At 46.3% G+C, this 14428-nt stretch overlaps 1 protein-coding gene across 1 annotated transcript in view; it reads right to left on the bottom strand.

Annotated features, from left to right (window-relative positions):
- Nucleotides 1-1955: 1955 nt before the first annotated feature.
- Nucleotides 1956-14428, bottom strand: part of LOC143186060 (thrombospondin type-1 domain-containing protein 4) — a 36654-nt gene continuing 24181 nt past the window's right edge. Inside the window, exons 3-19 of the mRNA XM_076389444.1 lie at nt 13341-13416; nt 10936-11087; nt 9796-9898; nt 7089-7191; nt 6540-6712; nt 6025-6229; nt 5779-5945; nt 5500-5605; nt 5244-5319; nt 4889-5091; nt 4114-4246; nt 3786-4035; nt 3316-3492; nt 3061-3225; nt 2433-2609; nt 2165-2342; nt 1956-2093 (exon numbers count right to left, since the gene is read on the bottom strand). Of these exons, the coding sequence (XP_076245559.1) occupies nt 1978-2093; nt 2165-2342; nt 2433-2609; nt 3061-3225; nt 3316-3492; nt 3786-4035; nt 4114-4246; nt 4889-5091; nt 5244-5319; nt 5500-5605; nt 5779-5945; nt 6025-6229; nt 6540-6712; nt 7089-7191; nt 9796-9898; nt 10936-11087; nt 13341-13416 (2560 nt within the window). The 3' untranslated portion in view covers nt 1956-1977. The remainder of the gene's footprint in view (nt 2094-2164; nt 2343-2432; nt 2610-3060; nt 3226-3315; nt 3493-3785; nt 4036-4113; nt 4247-4888; nt 5092-5243; nt 5320-5499; nt 5606-5778; nt 5946-6024; nt 6230-6539; nt 6713-7088; nt 7192-9795; nt 9899-10935; nt 11088-13340; nt 13417-14428) is intronic.

Here is a 14428-nt window from a genome sequence, read left to right as displayed (position 1 = left end):
TAGAAGCCTAAGAAATGAAAAACGGAAGGTTTGAAATCATTGTGAACGAATTAAAAGGAGAATAAGGCGAACTGAAGGCTACGGTAAACGAAAAGTTGCATCTACTAAAATAATCCAGGAATCGACACTTACCTGGTGGAAAACACCGTCGGTGTAAAGTAAAGAAACGATACAAGGAGAACGGAAAAGTTTATTGAAAAGCGAATCGTAATCGCAGCAGGAATCAGCCTCTCAAGGGACACAAGGCGGATCGAACCATATACGTACACTTCCTTGGAATTGAGAAGGCAAACCGAAATGAAATTTAATTGACACTGAGGATTGATCGTCCGCGCACTTTTCACGAAGTTTTCCATGGACCGTTTTATAGTTATCTACTTAAACTTAATTGATATCCGAGCGCCTTGAGAATTGTCTTCGCAGACAATTAATTAACTAATTAACGAGCGTCAAATACCCTTTGCGATTTCCATTGGACGTCGAAGATATACATTTTCTACTAACGGCTTTATATTCTCTACACAAACAAGCGTATATTTGATTCGACATCATTGCTATAAGTCTATCGTTATCGTTACTATCTTCGCAAATATTAAGAACAGGCAGATCAGTTGACATCGACCACATATAGAAATAGAAACGGATATACTAACGACTCAGTATCTTTACAATCTATTACCAAATTTCCACTGACACAATTTCACTGAAATCGAAGGTATGCGAATCAGGGAAAATTCTTCAGTATTTTCTAAAAAATAAAAAACACAACACTGATGGGTTTAAAAAACAAAAGTCAAAAAATTGTCTGATCTTTTTCCAAGAAGAAACCCGAAGAATCTCCTGCAGTACTGAAAATAAGAGGAAGGCAAACGACATCGAGTTATTTCCGGTCGATCTGCGACCATCTGCGGATGGATTCGTTAACGCGAGTTAGGCTCGTAAATCAATATTGTCGGATCCGTCCGACCCGATATGTTAATTAAATGTTCGATAACGGAAATCGCCCGCGGCTCGCGTCCATCGTCCTGGCCAGTGACACGACCAACCGGACGATAAATAATGTTTCGCAACTAATACAGCCTACCTATCGAAGTACACACCGAGAGCACATGCAGCCGTATCGATCGAGCCGCCTTTTGCTTCTTCTTTTCGTTGCGACTCCCGACACCAGTCCACGTACGCTCGCAGCTTTTACCTGCGTATGTACGCTGCCGTGTACAGGTTTCACGTCGAACAAGCATGCAAATGGGGATCGCAACTTATCCAGGGGCGTAACAATGATAATCTCTTTCGTTCGTCGCGAACGTCCGGATGCAGACCGCCAAAATCACTCTGTCACAGGATCTTGGAAACATTGGATGGGAAGCTTCTACCTCTTTATTGACGAGCAGGTGCTTTTCGGGGTTCCTAGTACGACATGGAGGCCCATGCTCGACTCGTTTTTGTTCCTCGAACCCCCGGGCCTGATTCGGTGCAATTGGGACAGGGGGGCAAGGCTGGTACATACGGCGCGCGATCGCTGATGCGTTGGCAAAATTACGCCCCTGCAGCTGTCCAACGCGGGGTCACACACATATCAACACGTAACACACGTGCATACATGCCGTACAATAGGGTTCGTTGGTGCACGATGCATAGGGTATTGTACATGCTCTCTCGAGTGGACCTAGCATCTTTGATTTCTCGAATAAAGATATATTCGTCTATTTTGAAACGACTAGTTGATTCTTCTAGGCTCGCGAATCTCCGTCTAATTAAATAATTCTTATGTCGCAGAGACGGTTAGAGAAGTAATGCTACACGGGATTAGCTGATCGTCGTATTACATAAAATTGTACATAATACGGTCGTCTTTGCAGCAGTCTTGTACACGGTACGACTCCTCCGTGAGTTCCAGTCGACAATCGCGTGATGTTAACTAAAGTAGAGCGACGAGGCTTAATCGAACACAAAGAAGCAGACGTAACCTGGTTTGGACTACTCGCGGCATTGACAGCACAAATTCGTGAAGTATTTTATCCGACACAGGTTCCTCTTCACGATCTCGCCACAACGTGGATTTTTGTCGACGCATTCTGTCGTCTCATAGGCCTCTGAAATTCGATAAACGCATTAAAGTATCTCTGGGCGATCGATAAGTCATTGACACGAGCTCTGAACTCACTTTTGGGCGGTTTGCTTCCTGGTTTGCTCGGCGAAGGGAGCTCCTTTTTACACGGGTCCAGGCTGCATTGTTGCCGCTCGATCGGCTTCGCAACTTCCGAGCAACTCGAGTCGCCGACACCTTCGAGGATGCATCGAACCAGTCTGGTTTGCACGCCGGTGCCACACGTCACCGAACACTGAAAGCGGTTTTTGGTATTTATATCGAGCAGCAGCTGAGAAAGTCACGGTCTCCTTTCGGTCATAAATTCACGCCGTTTGCGATTTACCTTCGACCAGTCCGAGGTAAACCATTCTGGTGTGCAAGCGGGTGCCCTACACATTTGCTCGTCCGCCGGCCTCGACTCGTTGCAATTGCTCGATGCCAACACAACGAATTCGTTGCTCGTCCTTGCTACGCAAAGGACTTCTCGATACTGTACACCCACTCCACAAGACGTGGAACACTGAAACCATATTTGTTCGACACGTTCATTCGAATCCTGTAAACGCCTTAACCGCTGAACTTGGACGGTTCATTGCGTCTCTTGTACAAGCTGTGATGTTTTTACCGAGTTGACAGTTAAAAATTTAAATTTTCAAATATTTAAATTTTCAAATTTTCAAATTTTTAAATATTTAAATTTTCAAATATTTAAATTTTCAAATTTTTAAATTTTTAAATTTTTAAATTTTCAAATTTTTAAATTTTTAAATATTTAAATTTTCAAATATTAAAATTTTCAAATATTTAAATTTTCAAATTTTCAAATATTTCAAATTTCAAATTTTCAAAATTGTAAATTTTCCAATTTTATACATACAACTCGAGGCAAAAATCATATCTATTATTGTCACCTCTGTATCTCCACATCTAGCAGAATATTTAGAAAACTATTTTTATTATCTGTTACTCACTGCTGTCCATGGACCAGTGAACCACTTGGCATTATCGCAATTTGTTCTTTTTCCGAAGCACTGTCTCTCCGTTTCCGGTCTGTCTTTGGGATTACAGAAAAGCTCGCTGCCGTCGGCGCACGCAACTTGCCTCGTTTCCACTCCAGTACCGCATTCAGCAGAACACTACGAAATAAAAGGTTCCATGTAGAAAAAGACACGAATAATTTTACGGCTGTAGGTTGCTCCTCTTTGTCAAGAAATAATTGATTTCACCTTGGACGACCACTCCGAGTACAACCAAGGAGCCCGCTGCTCCACACCGTCGTGCGTGCAAGGCATGGATTCGCAAACTTTCTGAGACTCTGGCTTGCTGAACAGGGGACAGGATTTGCCAGACGTAATGCAGGTGACAGTTCGATTTCGAACTCCTGCCCCACAGGTTGTTGAACACTGAAATCGGAGGAACAGTTTTCGAATATCTAGAGCACTCTAATTGAGTCTATTGTAAGCTACTCTTTCCTGCTTTCTTCCTAGTAACACACCGCGATAAAATAATGATATTAGGTATATCAAAAGTGGTTCTTGTCTGTTAGATGCTGTCGTAACAAACTCTAAGTGTACACGGCGTGAAAAGAAACGCATTTTCATCGAGTAGTGAAGCCTCGAAGAGTTCAGACACTCAAGAGAGAGAAGCATCGAGGTTTCTCTATGACTATTTACATTGATAAAAACGATCCACTTACAGGGCCCCAAGCGCCTACGTCCCATCTGGGCGTGTCGTGTTGCGAGTGCATGTGCCTCAACTCTGGACCGCTCGTGCAAGTCGGTTTCGTACAAGTTTCCACTGTTCTCAAGTCTGGTGGTTGGACACACGCCCCAGCAGCTACTCGCATTGTCAGATTCGCGTTCAGTTCTTGTACGCATTCTAACTTTCTCGTTCTGGTACCCGTACCGCAGCTGACCGAACACTCGCCCCATGGTTCTGCCCTCCACCTAAAAAGTCAGGTCACTGTCAGGGCTAATCCACTCAGACTACTTTGCAATCAACGTTTCCATGAAACAAGGAATTACCTGGCTGCGCAGGGCTGGTCATTGCAGCGCAAGGGAGGTGGCTGTTGAGGCTTTCCCACATTGCGACAACGCTTCTCGTTCACTATCATCTGATTGGCTTCACGTATACACTTGAAGATTGCGGTTTGAGTCCCTGAAAATGATAATACACCACTACTTCCGATTCGTTCATAGGACGCTCATACACGCGTTAAATGATCAAAGGAAGAAATGAAGAAGAGGAAACCACGACAGCTGGGACAATCTCATCTCTACTCGCCCGTATGTGCCGTCAGTCACAATGGAAAAAGTCACAGCATTGCTGTTCGCGAGGTAGCGTCGATCACATTCGTGTGTAACAACATTCTGACGTTTGAAAAGGAACGAGGAACGATTGAAGGCATATAATAACGTGGGACGATTACGGATGTGGGGCTTCCTGCTAATAAATTTCGTGAATTGGATGGAACTTCCGCGATGGCGACCAGCGAATCGAGGAGCCTTGTAATCTCCCAGCCTGCGAACCCTGAGCGATAATACCGAAACGAACGCGTCTCGACCGACTTCCCACGCACCATTCGATTACGTCGGCATCACCGACTCGTGGAAACAGGCCCAATTGTCTGCGCGTTTTTTCCTAATTGCTCGTTTAATTACCGTGCCCGAAAAATCGGGGTGGCTCGAGCGTGTGGGTGGCTGGCGCCAATCGCGTCAAGTGCTCAAATTGAACAGGTCTCCTTCGACATTTTTCGCTGCAAAAATGAAATTCAAAATTGTTTGCACCGTGTCTTCGTACCTCCCCCGCATTCTTTGGAGCAAGAGGTCAACCCAAACATCTTCCATCCAAACTTGAATCGTTTTTTCTTCTTGGCCTTCGACTTTGGTTGATCACCAGCCATGACGATAGTCGAGGAATGCTTCATCTCTTCCTTGCGTCCTTTGTCGCGTGGTCGATCCTGGCTGCGATTCGTCGGTGATAAATCGATCTTCTGATCGGATCTGGAAGAAAGACGGAACTGTACGAAGACGGATCGCTACGTCCAGGCGACTCTTTACTGTCGCGACACTATTTTTTCCCTGAACGAGCCTAGCTGTTCTGCAAATGTGACTTCAAAGAATTAATCCCCGTAAGAAGGTCTGAGTATATTTACATTCTGGTCGCGGGGATGGATGGAGGAGCGGCGCGAGCGTCCGAATCAGGAATTTCGTTGCCACGATCTATGGATCCTGTAACAGAAGAGGGGGCGAGTAACGGATCGTCGGTTTCGCGGCTTTTCTATTTATATGCGAGTCATGGGCGAGCCATAAAATGTGTTGCGTAAGTACGACGCGTTGACCGAAGACAATCGCCGATACTTGATGCAAAAAGTGCATTCCATTAAGCGTACATCTGGAGAAAAGGATTACCTGTCGCAAAAAGTGGCGGCGCTATCACCGCCTTTCCGTTCGTCGCGTCCTTTAACGGCAGCATGTACTTGTAAAGCACTCCGGGGTTCATTTCCTGCGTCAGGATCTGAGGGAACACAACATTTCAAAATACAACACCGCTCGGTGGTGTATGACGGTGCACGTAGAGCACAATGGGGCCAGATCGAGAGGAGCCTCGACGGTAGGAAAAGAAAGGGGGAAGGCGTTCCAATAAATTGTCGAAGAGGTCGGATATCAGAGGCGTCTTTATGGGCGTACCTCTAAATGCAAAGAATCGTTCAGTGGCCCGGTCGCGAAGATGCACTCCACGCGGTTTCTGTCACCCCTCTGGTATGTTAATGTCGTGCCAGCCGTTTTATAAGTGCCGCTTGGACTGTACGCCAGCGGCCCATTCAGGATGTAGCTACCGTTGCTGTCTCTCAACGCTAACAGATCAGATCGTACGTTTAGAGCATACGTTTCTATCTATTACGCTCTTTAATACGCCCCCGCGTCTTATCCTACCTAAGAAATTGCTACTGAAACGGAGTTCGGAGATGTTCAGAGACATGGCTCCCTTCGGGATAGTGGTCACGGGTTGATGGCCCCTCGGCAGGATTGGTTCCATAAAAATGCCCTCGTACAGCCGGCAACCTTTACCCTGACCACCGCAGACACCACAACCGTCCATCGTCACGCCAGAACCTACCACACCGTCGCAACCCACGGGCTGGAAAAGACGTTTCAGCGTAACCTCCACACTTCTATCCGTGAATGATAAATTATTACAGCCATCCCAATATTACTGCAAATGGGAGAGGAATAGAATGGTAGAAAAGAGAGTAGAGAAAAAAGGAAAAATATGATGTGACAAAAGAGATACGGTCAGCTGCATCGCAATTATATGCAAGGTGTAATTAAAAGGACATAAAAAAGAGGGATGAAACATTGTGGGCCGATTTCGATCGATCGTATCAGAGAGCAATCCGCAATCAATTTCCGCCGAATTACGTAGAAATGCATCGGGTCGTTCGTCATACCTTGCATTGTCCAGCGACACAGAGCCACCGGTCTGTGCGTTCCATAGAAATTCCGGTATTATGTCCACGAAGATTCGGAGCGTCGCAGGGTGTGCCATCCATTACTGCCGGTTCAAGCGTTGCGTAAAAACGCTCGCCAACGGCACGACAATTGAGCGCGCAAGAGTTTGGAGCTAGTCAACACACAGTGGCTATCGTTAAGAAGTACATTCAAATCTTTCACGGAGAGGTCCAATCTCTCGTCTTCTCAGAGGGAACAAATATAGAGGGAGTCATAGAGAAAAATTGTATAGGGTACTCCTTACAATGTGAGCCAATGGTAACGTCTCGAAACCCTCCACATTTTCACGAACCAAGAAATCTGCATATCTTGAACATTCGGTAGAGCATAATCGCATTGGCTGTCTCGCAAGAGCTCTCTGTGAAAATAATTATAGGAAATGCCGAGTGAACAGTTTCGAGGCGTACCAGGGTAATTATAACGTCACGGTTTAACGTCAGTCGGCCGACGAAATTGCAGAGACGGTGCCTCAAGTGGCTTTAACTCACCGTCCAGGAACGGAACCCAGTCGTAGCTCTGACCCTTGTAGTTTCTTCCGTTGTACTTGGCGCATTGTTCGGCCCGCAAATCCTCCGGGAAGTTCGGGCATTTCTGTCGCAAGTAACGGCTTAATTAAACTCGAGGTAATTAACGAGCGATCGCTGAGAAAGCTGTTACGGTGTAAACACGCTGCCGTCTCGGACACTCGATTCGAGCACGAAGCGTTCTCCCTCCCCCGCTTGCTCTTCACGCGTCAGCTCCATTACCTTCGAACTCAGCGAATCGAAAATTTTCTTTCAAGTCATTCTACCGAATTTCACAACTGTTGTAATGGGTTTCGTTGCCATCGACAGAGATGTTGCACTCCAGCAAACACGCTGCACCGCGACTGCCGACGCGTAAAGAATCGTTACCCTGGCAATTTCCGGGTGGAAGATTAATTACCTCACAGTATACCCGTGAATAGTCTCGCGGGTTTATAAACTATCGTTCTCGTGTATATTCTAGCCGGGCGTCGCGAGAATGAAAAATCCAGCACGATCGTTTCTAATTGCAATGGTACGTCCGAATGCACCGAAATGCAATCTCACAGGGAAACGGTTGGAACGTATTCAGTCCTGGTCAAGGAGACGGTGCACTCTGAAATCGAGACAGTTTTTGCTCGCTCCGCTTCCATTCGAGGGTATGTGCGTCGCGCAAAGCGTGCGACGCGCTCTATCTTCAAAGGCATTCCATTCGATCCACCCTCTCTAATAGCAAGCGATTCGACGATTCGAAAGGGCTTTGAAAGCGATCCAGAAATATTGGTTTACGTGAAAAAATTACGCTGTCTTCGCTTGAGTAGAAGGGCCTAATTACCAGACACTGGTGAGAACCCACGCGGAGCTCTAAGACGTCTATTATCGGCAACCTTTACCTCCGATGGTGATTATTCTTATGAATTTTAAACAACACTATATATGTATTCCCTAGCCAGTCGTATAAATTGCTGTCGTGCGCATCTTTAATTGGCGTCTGCGATGATTTGTTCGCGACTCGTGATGTACCGAAAGGAAACCCTTTGGCGATCTCCTACGGGCACTTACTAAACATAAGCTCCTTGATATATGCTATGCATCACTGTTTTTCTATTCGGCTTCAGGCAAAGAAAGAGAAGATCATTTCCCCCGAATGTTATTCAACTTCAGTTGACTCTGAGAAACTTGATAAATTTTTTTCGCGATATCTTTTCGAGGGAAATTAAAGTTGGAACCCTCCCCTTTCGAATAAGACCTTGGCGAGTGTTCTATGATTTTTTTTCGCTGAGTTATCGCGCTTTGAATGAAAAGTGAACCGCCAACCTCGGAATCAGGCAGTAGTCCAGAGCCCGAAAAAAGGCCAATCTTTGAAGATCTGTAACTCGGTCAAAAAAAATCGCAGAGAGGTGAGCCTGGTCTTATTTTAAAGGGCAAAGCTTCTATTTTTACACCCCTAAGTTGAACTTGTCCGAAAAAAATTCTCCATTCCTCGACACGCCGAGAAAAAGAGGATGGTTCTTCTCCGAAAGTTTTCCAACTTCAGTCGTCTGTCAAGAACTCGATAAATTTTTTTCACGACTTCTTCTAGGGAGAGATTCAAGTTTGAACCCTCCTTTTTCGAACGAGACCTTGGCGAGTGATCTGCGATTTTTTTTGGCCGAGATATCGTGCTTTAAGTGAAAAGTGAGCTCCCAGCCTGGAAATCGCACAGTGATCTAGACCTTAAAAAAATGGCCAATCTTTGAACATCTGTAACTCCGTGAAAAAAAATCGCAGAGAGGTGAGCCTGGTCTTATTTTAAAGGGCAAAGCTTCTATTTTTACACCCCTAAGTTGAACTTGTCCGAAAAAAATTCTCCATTCCTCGACACGCCGAGAAAAAGAGGATGGTTCTTCTCCGAAAGTTTTCCAACTTCAGTCGTCTGTCAAGAATTCGATAAATTTTTTTCACGACTTCTTCTAGGGAGAGATTCAAGTTTGAACCCTCCTCTTTCGAATGAGACCTTGGCGAGTGATCTGCGATTTTTTTTGACCGAGATATCGTGCTTTAAGTGGAAAGTGAGCTCCCAGCCTGGAAATCGCACAGTGATCTAGACCTTGAAAAAGTGGCCAATCTTTGAACATCTGTAACTCCGTAAAAAAAAATCGCAGAGAGGTGAGCCTGGTCTCATTTTAAAGGGCAAAGCTTCTATTTTTACGCCCCTGAATTGAACTTGTCCGAAAAAAATTCTCCACTCCTCGACACGCCGAGAAAGAGGGGGTGGTTCTTCCCCGAAAATTTTCCAACTTCAGTCATCTGTCAGGAACTTGATGAATTTTTTTCACGACTTCTTCTGGCAGTAGATTCAAGTTTGAACCATCCTCTTTCGAACGAGACCTTAGTGAGCGATCTACGATTTTTTTTCGCCGATTTATAACACTCTGAATAAAAAGTGCAACTCTACCATCAGAACAACGCAATGATTCAAAGATAAAAAGATGTCCGATCCTCTCTAGACACTATACATACAAGTATCGATGGATATTCAATGTTCAGAGTGTACAGAATCTCCTAGGCCGTCCTCGGTAATTATTCTCGACGCAGATTCAACAAATTCCCCCGCGCGTCACTAACGAAGCACAAACGTTAATCTATCACACGGTCCGACAGGATACAAAGGCGTAAACATCAACTCGCACTACATGTCGCGTTGATTTACCTGCGTGTTGCACGTGTGGTACCTCTTGTACGTGCCGATGCAAATGGGCCGCGAGCCTCCCGTCCCGTTCTCCGCAATAATGCTCCTCTTCCTTAAAAGTCGCCTGGAACAAATCGCTTGCATTAGTCCTGGCGGCCGATAGATTTCGATCTGCTGTCGGCGCTGTCGACGCGATTTTCGCGCTCGTTAAACGCGCGTCATGCCGAGAGTGGTTTGTCGACGGACCAATCAGCCTGTGGGTGGATTCGGCGACTGATACTACTACCGATTCTCCCGAGTCAACTGGCACAAGGAATTACTCTCTTTAAAGTGCAAAATTTCCATGTTCCACTCTGACCCGATTCTTAATGAACAAGGATACTTCAGTCGCGATGCGTTCTAAGCTCAAGTTGCTTTGAACAGCGTCGATCACAGAGGATTAGAAGCGCAGAAGTGGTCGTTTATTATTCTTGAAAAGCAAAAAGGTGTGCGTAACGGTACACAGGTTTCGTTCCATTTTATCGTCGACTCAAATGCCTGTTTGTGGATTCACCGATAAATTGTTCGAGGAGTCACGTAACCAGACAGGTAGTGTTACAAGGGTGTAAATGTCAGCGACGATAACACGTTCGCGGGACTGAGGAGGATCGCTCGCGCGAGTCGTCGGCACGCAGCGTGTAATCTTCCTCCGCTACCGATCCGCAATTTGCTCGATGCGTACCGCTCCTCCTGCTATACGGCAGGTGGTACGTCACGTTGGCCCTCGATCCGCCGCGATCCATGGATCGAACGGCAGAAACCTCGAAGAGGCCTCACAGGGGTTACTTTACCTCAGTATTTGTCTACGAATTTCTGCGCGTAGGTGATTCCTGATCCGTTCAAGAACCGTGAAACGGTTGCTCGTGACCTTTGACCGAAGGAAACCTTAACGGTACCGCGAAACGTGCGATTACTGCCGGAAACGATGGCAAATTTAGGTTCTGCCGATCGAGCCATTTGCTATCTACTTGCCTGTTATCTCTAATCAAGCTTTCTTTATACCTTCACGTGAAAGCATACGGGACTAAAGAGTACGTATTAGCGAGGTCATGTCCATTAACGAGATTAGACATGCAAATCGGATACCACCTACGATTGCTCACAAAAAATCGTTCCACTTACTGATGTGGCACACACTCGCGCGATTGAGACTGGATCCCAGTACCACAGGTTCTCGAGCACTCGCTCCAAGCGCTCCATGGACCCCAGCTTCCTCTAAATCGAGCGTCGCGACCGAGAGCGTACTGAGTCTTCTCTCGCAGCATATGATACACCTGAAAAAAATAGAGATACGATCAGCAGGTGGACTCGAGTCGATCCGAATGCTTCGAGATCGCGAGTCGAAGCTTTGACGCGAGCCGTGGCTTCGTCAGATTCATCACACAGCAAGTCATTACTCATATCGTCGCGTGTGGGGAATTCCAGACGTTGCATAATCACGCACGCCTTGCCCGTAATTAATTTCATCGGAAGTTCCTTTACCCCGTCGACGGATTAATCGATCAAGGGAACGGCGAACGAAATTGCCCTGTCTGATGATAATCAAACGGCCAGCCCCCCTTCGTATTGTAATCCAGCCGCGTTAATTACGAGCAGAGACGCTAACGGCTTCATATCGCCGGATACAAACTGTTTGTTCGATAATTAATATCGAGTACTTCCTCGATCGGCTCCCTAATTGAGCCACTCGCTACGCGAATAGCGCCGCATCGATCCTCGTAATTAATTGAAAGATGGATTTCACTTGCGTCGTCTTGGCGCGGTAATAATGCTAGTGATAATCGCTACAAAACTTACCCTCCGTCAGCAAAGGGAATACGTACGTGCATTTCCGGGAAGCCTATCACAGAAACGTCTATGCGTTTGTTCATGTCGAGGCCTAATCGCGTGGAAAACACGAAATTAACATTCTGGACTTAGCGCAGCGGTACAACAGTAAAAACCCACAAATTAACCGCCGCTCTCGCCTCTCTAATAACGCGTGCCGAGCGCTAGCACACAATTCCACAGATTGGTTTTAGAGCAGCGTGGCGGAGCCCCGCTAAATTCGAAATTTGAGCGGCTCTCAGAAAGTCGTTAACTCGAAGAAACAGTGTAATACTTCCTTAATGCCTGACATTAACTCTGGCATGTTAATCGCGCGCCGAACTTCCCCTTTGCATGTGCACACATCAGGGAAACTACTTCGCCAAGGAGGTACGGACTGTGCCTCGTCAGACTTCCATAACGCGGTGAGTAATGGAGGTAAGCTTCAGGATTCTTCTTCCTACCGCGGACTGTCTTAATCTCATTGATTCGGGAGACTCTCAGGGGAACATCTACTGTGTCTCATCTTTGGGGAACTTTGGACCGAGGAGCTAAGAGATCGCTAGAAGAAAAGAACTATGACTGACGATATTTTTCGTTTAAACCAGTCTTCAGCTAGCATGTGACCACCTGTGGTAGGTTTTAACGTTACGAATGTACCTTGAGAAGCAATTGGTAGGAAGTCGGGGTACTCGTTAGCGGAGACCGATTAAACGTGGTTGCTGCAGTTGGCCGATCACTACGATTAACTAGAATGATGGTTTCAAATATGTACGTTTAATCGACGACGAGCACCGTTATCTCAGATGCACCAGGTTCAACAGGTTGTCACGAAATTGTCGATATTACGTGTGCTTGTTCGCAGAAAACAGCTGCACATGCTTGGGGACATTGCATCAGAGGACAAAAATGAACTCTGACCACGTTTTTGCGCGGAGTCAGCGCAGTTTGGAAATTGAAAGATCCTTCGGTGACAATTATGCGCGCGTGGTTCGTTAAGACTGTTGCACGCGTATGCAAAGCGACACGTAACAAGAATGCATTACTCGAGGACGTTGGTTCTTGGACCTCAAGTTATCGGCCGAGGTCGAGAGCGATATTGCAATATTTTGCAAAACAAACGATCCATTTAAGCGTAATAGAAACGCAGTTACAAGAAGAAGACGTTGCGTGAATGCTACGCAGAAGAAGTGTTTGCATTTCGTACTCATGGTTATACGGCCTTCAGAACGCGGCTCGCTCAGCTGGTAATTTAGGAAGCTTCTCCAGTGTCAATTAATTATCCTCCTCGTGCCACCCAGAATAACGTCTACGTAATTGCTTATTAATTCCTGTAAGTGGATTAAATTAATATACACCGGACGGTCGTACATTGGAGATAAAATATCTTAATGGACGAGATAGGCACGATAACGTTATTACGGCCGTAAGTTAACCGGTAACGCGTTTTATGTATCAGATTACTCTCTCAAAATCCGACTTGGACGGGCTACCGACGCTTAATGAACATATTCCGCTCGGAAAGCCGATACCTTTTACGCACCGATGGCGAAATCGAAGCGATTCCCCGCGTCTCGATGCCTCAGAGAGAATTTCGTTTCGGCGAGGAACGCGCACGGCCGCCCTCGAATTTATCGATTACTCCACTTCCAACGATTTAAGTGGAATTAACTCGAAAATCAAACGCTCGGTAGTTATCTTAATCGACGATGGAAACTTACCTCAATGGGATACTTGTCGGGCACGTGGGTACACGAGACGCTGGCCGCGGTGAGCATTGTCAAAGCTAGAATCGATCTGAAACAGAGATTACAGAGATGCCTTAATTAATCCGACGTAATGGAATGCAATTTGTTATCGTCATTGTCAATCTGCGGAGCAGTTTTCGCGAGCGTCCGAGCGACCGTTGAACCGAGCCAATTATCCGGCTTATCGCGCGAAATATCTATCTTTCAGCCGGTTTCATCGGGCTAGACGTTTCAAGAATGTGATAATCCTCCTCTACCGAGCAGCGTTGCGTATGCTATGACGATGCAAAATATTTACGGTCTCAGGGACTGGATAATTCTACTGATCCGTCCCTCGAATCTCGTTAATGGTATTCGCCCCTCGTAAATTACCATCGAACGTTCGTAACGAGCATTAACGCATATCCCTGCGACCATGGATTGTGTTTCATCGGAATTTTAAAACGAGCCCAAGATTTATACCGCCTTGAATTGATCATTTCCGTTCGGAGTGTAGTTGGAAACGCGATCGAGGGTATGGAGGCTACCGAGAATTTCATGCTGGCGTAAAATCTCCGCAGCCTTCGCCACGTAGCGGCGATTTATAGCGACGGAACCAAAGTGTTCTGGGTAGCGATGGAAATCTGTAGGAACGCATCCTTCCCTATCCGATGCTACGCTCTTTTCAGAGCTAATTTACGCGAGACGGATAGGCGAGCACGTGTTTTCGATCATCCGGTCCCTGGATCGAGTAATCGCAACCATAGCTTTCGCGAGTTCTCGATTTTCACCGCGCAAATCGCGTGCGTGCGTCCGTCGGCGCAGCGTGCAGCGCGCAGAGTGCAGGCGCCAGCGCGTTTCGCCATGGCAATTATTAAAACTGCACCGCAGCTTCGATCGAGAGGGGGGAGCAGATAAGGGAGAGGAGAAAGAAAGGGAAAGAGTGCAGAGAAAGGAGGGAGAGGAGACTGTGACGTTGGTTCAAGTAAACTGTGCCACTAAGCACTAATAACGTTTCACTTGTTGCGTTTTCTTGGAAAGCTTAATTAATCATTACGCCCCCGAGCGGCGGAGGAGGACGA

The sequence above is a fragment of the Calliopsis andreniformis genome, chromosome 12 (assembly GCF_051401765.1).
Source record: "Calliopsis andreniformis isolate RMS-2024a chromosome 12, iyCalAndr_principal, whole genome shotgun sequence".
In the NCBI taxonomy this organism is placed as follows: Eukaryota; Metazoa; Arthropoda; class Insecta; order Hymenoptera; family Andrenidae; genus Calliopsis; species Calliopsis andreniformis.
The sequence above is the reverse complement of the archived record's forward strand: the minus strand, read 5'-3'. Positions and strand labels throughout refer to the sequence as shown.